At 41.6% G+C, this 9,796-nt stretch overlaps 1 protein-coding gene across 1 annotated transcript in view; it reads right to left on the bottom strand.

Annotated features, from left to right (window-relative positions):
• UNC13C (unc-13 homolog C) overlaps positions 1 to 9,796 on the bottom strand; it is a 692,691-nt gene that overhangs the window by 115,381 nt on the left and 567,514 nt on the right. Inside the window, exon 25 of the mRNA XM_019504241.1 lies at positions 5,905 to 5,993. Coding sequence (XP_019359786.1) covers positions 5,905 to 5,993 — 89 coding nt within the window. The remainder of the gene's footprint in view (positions 1 to 5,904; positions 5,994 to 9,796) is intronic.

Genomic DNA, 9,796 nt, shown 5'->3' with positions numbered 1-9,796 from the left:
ACTATTAACCCTACTCCCCCTAGCTTGCTGTCATCTGCAAACTTGCTCTTACTGACAGTGCACTCTGCCATCTTCCAGGTTGTTGATGAAGACATTGAACAAAACCAACCCCAGGACTGACCCCTGGGCCCTTCACTTGATACTGACTGCCAACTAGACATCGAGCCGTTTATTACTACTCTCTGAGCCTGATGCTCCAGCCAGTTTTCTATGCAACTTATAGTTCATTCTTTGAGCCCACACTTTCTTAGTTTGCCTGGAAGAATGTTGTGGGAGACCTTATCAAAAGCCTTGCTAAAATCAAAGTATATCACATCCCCAGGTCTCCCCACATCCACAGAACCAGTCAATTCATCACAGAAGGCAATTGGGTTGGTCAGGCATGACTTGCCCTTGGTGAATCCATGCTAACTGTTCCTAATCACCTTTTTCTCCCCCCAATGCTTAGAAATGGATACCTTGAGGATCTGCTCCTTGATTTTTCCACGGACTGAGGTGAGGTTGACAGGTTTGTAGTTCTCTGGATAATCCTTCTTCCCTTTCTTAAATATGGGCACTATATTTGCCCTTTTTCAATCATCCAGGACCTTTCCTGATCAACATGAGTTTTAAAAGATGATGGGCAATGTTTCTGCGATCACATCAGCCAACTCCCACAGCACCCTTGGGTGCATCCCATCTGACTCCATGGATTTCTCCACATCCAGATTTTCTAAGTAGTCCCTAACCAGTTCTTTTATCACTGAGGGCTGCTCACCTCCTCCCCAAACTGTGCTGCTTGGTGAAGTAGTCTGGGGGCTGACCTGGCCTGTGAAGACTGAGGCAAAAAAGATATTGAGCACTTCAGCTTTTTCTGCATCCTTTCACCAGGTTGCCTTCCCCATTCGGTAAGGGACCCACACATTCCCTGATCCTCCTCTTGCTACTGACATATTTGTAAAAACCCTTTTTATCACCCTTTACATCCCTTGCTAACTGCAACTCCAATTGTACTTTGGCCTTCTTGACTTTATCCCTGCATGCCCGAGCAACAGTTTTATATTCTTCCCTAGTTATTTGTCCAAGTTTCCTCTTCTTATAAGCCTCCTTTTTGTGATTTAGTTTACTGAAGAGTTCTCTGCTAAGCCAAGTGGTCTTCTGCCATACTTGCTAGTCTGCACAGTGGGATGGTTGTTCCTGCACTCTCAGTAAATCTTCTTTAAAGTACAGCCAGCTCTCCTGGACTCCTCTCCCCCTCAGTCTGGCTTTCCAGGGGATCCTGCCCATGAGTTTTCTGAGTGAGTCAAAGTCTGCTTTTCAGAAGTCCAGGGTCCTTACTTTGCTGCTCTCCATCCTTCCTTGCCTCAGGATCCTGAACTTAATCATCTCATGGTCACTGATGCCCAAGTTGCCATCCACTACTACACTACATTCCCCACCAATTCTTTCCTGTGTGTGAGCAGCAGGTCAATAAGAGCATGACCCCTAGTTGGCCACTCTAGCACTTGCACCAGGAAGTTGTCCCCAATACTCTCCAAAAAAATTCTGGATATCCTGTGCATTGCTATATTCCCCTCCCAGCAGATGTCAGAGTTATGGACATCCCCTATGAGAACCAGGGCCTGTGATGGGGGAACTTCCAGTAGCTGTTTGAAGAAAGCCTCATCCATCACTTCCTCCTGGTCTGGTGGTCAGGAGTGGACTCCCACCGTGACATCACGCTTGTTGCTCTCCCCTTTGATGCTAACCCAGAGACTCTTAAAAGGCCTATTTCCAGATTCATACTGGAGCTCTGAGCAATCATATGGCTCTTTTACATAATGTGCAACTCCTTCTTGTCTCCCCTGCCTGTCCTTACTGAACAGTTTGTACCCATCCTTGACAGTGCTCCAGTCATGTGAGCTATCCCACCAAGTTTCTATTATTCTAATCACATCATAATCCCATGATTGTACAAGGACTTCCAATTCTTCCTGCTTGTTTCCCAGGCTGTGTTCATTTGTGTACAGGCAGCTGAGGTAACTAGTTGATTGCTCTGATTTCTCAGGAAGTATGAGAGTACCTCCCTGTTGCCCCTTCCTGCTTGTACTTCCTCCAGGTCTCCTGATTCCCCACTTACCTCAGGGCTTTGGTCTCAATCCCCTGGTGAACCTAATTTAAAGCTCTCTTTCCTAGGTTAGTGAGCCTGTCTGCAAAGATGCTCTTCCCTCTCTTCATCAGGTGGATCCCATCTCTTCCCAGCAATCCATCTTCTTCGAAGAACAGCCCATGGTCGAGGAAGCCAAATCCCTGCTGGCAACACTAGCTGTGCAGCCAGGTGGTCTGTGGCTCAGATGTCTGCAGGATGCACCTGCTCCTACCCAAGTCCTTTCTTTTGACTGAAAGAATCAATGAGAACACAACCTGAGCCACAGACCACTTCACTCTTGCACCCACAGCCCTGTAGTCACTCTTGATACACTCTGGGTTTCCCCAATTTCATTGGTGCCCACGTGGATGAGCAACATGATGTATAGTAGTCAGAGGGCTGGATGAGCCTCAGTAGTCCCTCCATGATATCTTGGATCCGGGCTCTGGGCAAACAGTAGACCTCCCAAGACAACAGGTAAGGTTGCTGGATGGCTCCCTCCATCCCCCACAAAAAGGAGTCTACAACCACCACCACCCTTTGCTTCTTCTTGGTAGCAGTCATCTTGATCCTTCTCAGCTTGGTGAGGCCTGGCCTGTCTTCCACCACCAATGAAACATGCTCCTTTCTCTCTGCTGCTAGGGCTGCATATCTGTTCTCCAGATGAATGACTGCTGGTGGAGGTGAAGATTTCTGCTTGCTGCCAGAATTCACAAGCTTCCAGCTTGCACCCTCTTGGGTGCCCATGTTCTCTCTCTTCTCTGGTGCTGCGTCTGGCTTTTCTTCCTCCACAGTCCTGGACATCTCCTCCAGCATTGAATCAATGAATGCCTCAGGGCAGAGGATGCTTCTGAGTCTCGCCACCTCCTCCTGTAGTTCTCTTGCCTGTTTCCTAAGAGACACCACCAGGAGGCACTGCTCACACTGCAGGCACTCCTCGACTTGGCCGTCACTGGAAGGAACCTGCAAGCCACAGTCCCCACGGTGCCAAACCTGTACCCAGGTGGAAGTGTCAATGGTGAGCAGTTCTGCCTGGACAGAAGCCTCACAGGTGCAAGTTGGGGCAGTGGCACTGGCTCTGGTAATGCGACATCCTCCAGCTATTTCCCTGGGTCTCTTTATCTGCCTTCTCTCTCTTACTGCTCCTCTTCCACGCACACCTTCCCTAGTGAACTCGGCTGGAACTGGCCTGTTTATTTTGCATTGGCCCCAAAGGGTTCCTTTTTTTTTCCTGCTTCCTTATGCCAAGCTGAAAGACTTGCCCCTAAAAAAAGCAGGGGAGAGCCCACAAACTGCCCTGCAAACTTCCTGCGAACTGTTTACCCTGTTCACAGCCCCTGTTCACTGGCTTTCTGGTCACCTGGAAAACCTCCTTTTATACCCTGCTGGGTCTGGACTGGCTCAGGCCCCCTGTTAGGGCTTTTGTCAGGCCCGTCATATAGTTAATCTAGAATTATTTACTGTTGCCTTTGTGTTTTTCTGTCTTGCTACATTTCTCCCTTTTGATATTGTCCATTTCATTGTAGCCATTCTAGTGAGAATTTTCTGATGGAAAATATACGTATTGAAAGTGAATCTGAGTCTTTAATTATAGCATAACATGGTGGTAAGGCAGACTTCATTGCTAGTCCAACACGGTCACTCAAACTTTTAGTTTTGATGGATGGGACTGCAGATTAAGGCTGTATCTTTGTATGGAATTTGAAAAAAGATATTGCAGTTATTTTTTCTTTTTGGTAAATTTTAGACTAATTTAATTCAATCAATACATTTAAAGAATACAAGACTAGATATTCAGATACCACATTTGAGAAGTAGAACAAAGCTAAATATTTGTTGTATCCACAGTACAGCAAGACAGATGCAGTAAATATGATAACCAGTTGTAAAAGTTATCATAGATAAATAGAATAGGTAAGTTTGAAAAAAAAAGGAAGAATATTGAGGGAAGAAAGAGAAGCCAAAAAATTAACAGAAAACCATGAAAACCCCAGCTATTTCAGCTCACCCATCATGAAAAATCCAACACAAAAGACACATGAACACATTTTCTTGGTAAGCAGGAAAAGTTCTATAAAATGTAATCACACACCAATTTTGGAATAGCTTCCCCGTTAGATACCATATTTCTATAGTACAAATATGAATAAAGGGATGTCTGTAAAAAAATAAATAGTACTGTTGCATCTCAAATTAATCAAATGAATGAATTTGATTGCCAGAGATGTTCTTTTTTTCATATATCCTACCAGTGGTTGCTGCTTGTAGCTAGACATAGTCTCATTCTTGGCAAATTGCTGCCCATGCTTCTTATTAGCTCAGTGCAAACTATTGCTTAGCACAGGCCTCTAAAGGAACAGGTATGACTCGAAGTACTGGACGGTTTCCTAGGGTTTTCTTCAGAGTGAAGCAACAAAACTACTGAGGTGATCCTTTGCTAGTTTTTGGCTATAGGACATAACAAGCATAACATATCAACATTTGTATGAATGTATTTAAGGGAGAGAATAAAGCATAAAGCATGAATGAGGGCCTTTGAGCAACTTGATTAACAGCATTATTTATGTCAGCACAGTCCCGGGGAGAAGGGTTATCAGGTTGCTAGTGCTTTGTCTCCTGGCTTGTCTACAGAAGAATTCAAAATACTACTGGCCCCAAGGATCACAAATTCTTGTTTTAACAATGTGGCTATAGATATTTTCTTTAAACTGAAAATGTTATTTCACACAAAAGATGACATCAATTTTAGAAAAATTCAATCCTGAGGCTTCATCTACTTGACAGTGACCTTTTAAAACAGGGAGAGAATAGGCCAAAGGGAACCAGCATGGGTATTATCCACTACTTAATTCTTACCTGACATTTTCCTTTCTTGCTAAGTTACCCCATTTTCAATATTATTTGCCTCATCTCAGATTATTAATGAACTCAGGCAATCATGATTTTTTCAGTAAGTAATCCTCAATTGTGGTTTATTTAAACTTAGTACGACATTCTTTTTATGCAGGTAGGGAAAGCACACACACAAAAGGAAAACAATTCACACAGATTGTTCATCTTTAGCATTAGTTGCTATTGAAAAATTAAACATGTCACTCACCTCACTACAGCAAGTGAGCAGTTGTCACAGCCATTCTCTTTTGTAAGCACCTGAATACCCTCTCTTTCTTATATTCCTTTCCAAGCAAAGGCAAAAGCACCTTTATACTTTTTCAAAACATAGCAGACAGATAGTTGGCATGCTACCACCCTCATTCAGGTCAGCAGCATGCACACTTATTAATGAATAGATTTGAGAGTAGAGCTCACTAGCTGATTCCTACAGAAAAAATGAGCCAAGCAAGCTATGCCTAGTGACCATCTGAAGCAGGCTTAACCAGCCGCCTCCCTGGCTGGGGCAGGCTACTTCTGAAAGTTGTTGCCTCAGGGAATCAAACCACCTGCACATACAGTAAAAAGAAGCTGACTGTGGTATCTGGCAAGAGGAAATGAGATTTTTTTTATTTCTTGAAGCTGGCAGGCATGTCTCTTTAATACATTCATGTCATCACACAGCTTTAGTTTCCTTTGGAGGTGAGGATACTACTGTACATTTCCAATTGCTCAAACACACACACACAGAGGTATGTAGGCCATTCTAGGTCAACAGCAGCAAGTTGTAAAGACATACAACTGTCACCAATCTAAATCAATTGGTTACATTTACATCAGGCACAGTTCTTTGTGGTTTGAGGCACAATGGACTAACCATAACAGGAAGTCACCATTCACACAGATTTTTTAAATAGGTTTATTACCTTGCAGCATAGCTAATGCTGAGTTCATCCAGGACACTACTGAGCTTCACCTGAAGTTCTTTTAGGACAATGCTAGCTTCTGGATCCAACTGCAAAGATATTACAAGTAATGTTATTTTTTCTAATCTGTTACAATTCATGACTAGGATTAGGCATAACATACACATGTTAAATTACACTACTGGAAAACAAACACAGAAACACCTACCAGAATACAGAATTTGATTAATTAGCTTCCATTTAAAATTACTGTAGCATTGTATTAATGTAAAGGAAACTGTTCAAATTGAAATAGTAAAGAATTACCAAACCATGAGACAAAAAGAAATATTAGCAGCACTGCTGTAGAATGGTACAGAAGGCACCAACATTCCACAAGATGATATGAATTTCAGAAATTACCTGATGTATATGCTAGCTATGCCAAGATGGTGTATGAAAAGTCTATACTCATTTTTAATACGCACTTGATACGTTTTTATTTTTGTACATTTTCCTCTTTTGTAAATGGCATTTTTTTAAAATGTACTTGAAAGGTGTTTCTACAATGTTTCCATTAATGCAGTTTAGAGTAGAGCATCTGGCAATGAGGAAGATGGCTTAAGGACTAGTCATGCTTTTTCTACTTATAGGCTATGAGGGGAGGGAATCCATTAATTTTCATTCTTTCTTTGCACTCCTTAAAGCTATTAAGAGGCATACAGGCTATAATAGCTTTAAGTCTCGCGTAGTGCAATAAAATTCTGTGGTGGCTAGTTCTATGAGGAATGGGGAGAATGCTGGCAATTGACACCAATATTTCTTCCTCATCTCAGGAGGAAGTGGAGTGCGGGAGATACAATTAATTGTACATTAAGATCTCTTCTCACACATAGGGGTAGGGATCCATGCACAGACATTTACCTATAAAGGCACACATACTCTTTCAGGTTTGATTGGTATTCAGTATCTGTTATGCATTCTTTTTCAAATCTTGTTTTGGAAATCATCACATAAATGCTCTTGAGGTAGAAAAGTTAGGTTTTTTTGTCTTCTTGAATCTTGGGAGTTTAGCAAAAATGTTTGCGATCATCGTAGGACACACAGGACTACAAGAATTTCAGGATCAATCATTTTTAATATGAATTAATAACTGACATACCCTTTTTGAGTTTTCTGTTTTAAAATGTTCATAAATAGTTTTCAGTGGTAGTCCCCAATTTTTGGGTTCAATCCTGAAGTAATTTTATTGTAACTTACTGAATGATTTCAAAGGAATTTTGCATTTGGAAAAATACATTATCAGGTTGATATCTGTATTTTTTAAATGTGTGCTTGTCACTTGTTGAGTGCTTGTCACTCTGTCTTCATGATACCCTGGTGAAATACGTAAAAACTGTCATCCCACCATTTGGGAGATGAAGAAACTATGGCATAGAACAGTTAGGGGAGTTGCCCCAAGCCGCACAGAAAATCAGGGCATAGAAAATAATGTAGATTGGAGGATTCCTGTTCCTGTGCCTTTACCAAAAGACCATCCTTACTGTCCTTATAGGGAACTAATACATCAACAACAGCCCATCACAACAGTGTATCACTTCTCCCTGCAAATCAGACCTTTAAATTAAACATTTGACAAAAATCTGAGATTGGCAAGAAATTGGATTGCCCTAAAGGCCTCAATCCAGCATAGCAGATACTTAATTTTAATTTGTTCTTAACATGAATAGTTCCATGAAATAGGTCTCCTCTAGGCTTTAAACAATTTTGTATTTAAGATTAAGAAATAGGTATGTGTTTGTTAATGTTATTAATACATCCCAGGTACACTAAGGAAGTTATGATCCCAAGCGAAAGCCCTGTAAACACTTCTGAAGCTACAAGAAGTCCAGAGGTAACATTTTCCCCATGTTTGACTTGATGGCAACTTAGAGAACCAAATGGAAGTAGAATGTCAACCTACGTGACCAAACAGAGTATCACCAAACTACATACTTGTCACTGCTTCTACAACAGACTGAACAAAACCCTGGAACAGGAAGCTTACACTGAAATCCTTGTGCCTTTGACTCATCTCTAACTTTTTAAATTTGAGAAACTTGTGTTAATGCTGGTGCTAGTACTGCTGGTCCAGGTTGTTCCATTGCATAGTGCAGAAAGGCTTTTTATTTCTCTTCCTCCTGTTCCTGCTTCACTGCAGGAAAGGTCCCTGCTTTACGTTCCATGAAAACTTTCCAGATTATCATCTTCTCTACTTGGCAAGACTAAGATAAGTAAATTACTCTTACTGAAAGAATCAAACTGGAAAGTGATGGCTCAAAAATACAAGGAAGTTCCTGTGTCTAGTAATTTATATTTAACAATGATTCTGTTTACAGGGTGGTCACACCCAACTTCTTTCCATTCTTGCAAATATTTGAGTGATCAAGTTGTACCAAAATAAAGCAAATGTTAAACTTGTGAATATTAACAAATATCAAATATTAAGTTGTACATCTGAGCATTGGCTAGAATACAACAGCCAGGTAGAGTGCACAAAAGCCTTGCCAGAGCCCTACGGCACAAGTTGGAAGTCCTCTCAGCTAGATCCATTGAAGCTAATGACATTACTTTGTATTAAAGGTATTTATGATAACTGATCAATTTAGTTTATTTTCTAAATGTATCTTGAATGGGCCTTTCTCGGCCAAAATGGGTTTGTACGCGTGAATGCTACTATCTGTCTGTCCACAGGTGTTAGGGGGCATACGAGTTTTAAAATGCTTATAAAGTGTTTTTGCTTACAAAGTACAAAAACAAGTTTGCTTGTGTACAGCGAATAGAAAACTGGGCTTTGTATGTATGCAGAGTTCATGATTATCTATAGATGTCAATTTATTATCTATAGATGTCAGAATGCAAAGAGAAACGCTAATTAATTTTCATAGGCTGTATATCTAGAGGTAATATAATGCGCTAAGGGTTATAGGATAACATTGCCTCTAGGTACCATCATCATCATTTCAGTCTAATGCGATGGCACCCAACCTTATGATCCAATAGGCTGCATGAATGGTGTGAGCTCAGTCCATGGGACACATCGCACATGGAGTCAGTCCGTGAGTGTTGTCTAGCATGTTGGCCCAATCTGAGCACCTGGATTCAGCTCTGCACCAGCCTGACCCTGCATACTTGGATCCAGTCATTCCCTATGGGGCTGAAAATCTGGCAATGGGGGAATGGCAATATTGCCACATCATTTCCAGACCTTTGGAGAGCTCTTTGGGCCAGATGATGCAGTTTTGTGGGCTGGATCTGGTCTGTGGGCCAGGGCCTGGTTTAATATGCTTCTGGGACAAAATAATATTTGGAGCTGGGTCAAAATGGGTTTGGCATGATTCAGAGGCTTGCTTTTTACTCACTCAGCCTTTAGCCTATGAATGCTAGCCAAGTCCTCAGCATAAATCTGAGTAATTCTCAAATAGTAGTCAGTGATTTGTTGGATGCAGAAGTATCCAACATTCACCCCTACTGTGCCATTTGTTGGGATCACAGGTAGGGGTGGCGGTGTATGAGACTCTGGTGAATCTACCATGGTGGATCAAAGGATCCTCCTGTATAGGTGACTTCTTCAATGCCTAGCTGTTTCTAGGGCAACCAAGTGCTGGGTTGTAGCATGAAGGAGCCAGAGTATATCTGATCATCAGGACCTCTGCTTTATGCATAAGTCAGTCCACAGGATTGTTGATATGCAAACAGTGAATTATTAGCTCTGATGCATTACTCATAAAATGAAATAACTGAAGAAATAACAGTCAGGGGAAATGGGAAGCAATTACAATACATTACTGCTTCTTCCTTACCTGTTCTAAGACACTCAAGTCCAATATAACTACATCACGATGAGAGACATGCTGGGATGGGATGGGCTCCA

This window comes from Gavialis gangeticus, unplaced genomic scaffold (genome assembly GCF_001723915.1).
Source record: "Gavialis gangeticus isolate Ggan-Ray unplaced genomic scaffold, GavGan_comp1, whole genome shotgun sequence".
In the NCBI taxonomy this organism is placed as follows: domain Eukaryota; kingdom Metazoa; phylum Chordata; order Crocodylia; family Gavialidae; genus Gavialis; species Gavialis gangeticus.
Note: the sequence above shows the minus strand (reverse complement) of the source record. Positions and strands in the feature narration are given on the sequence as shown.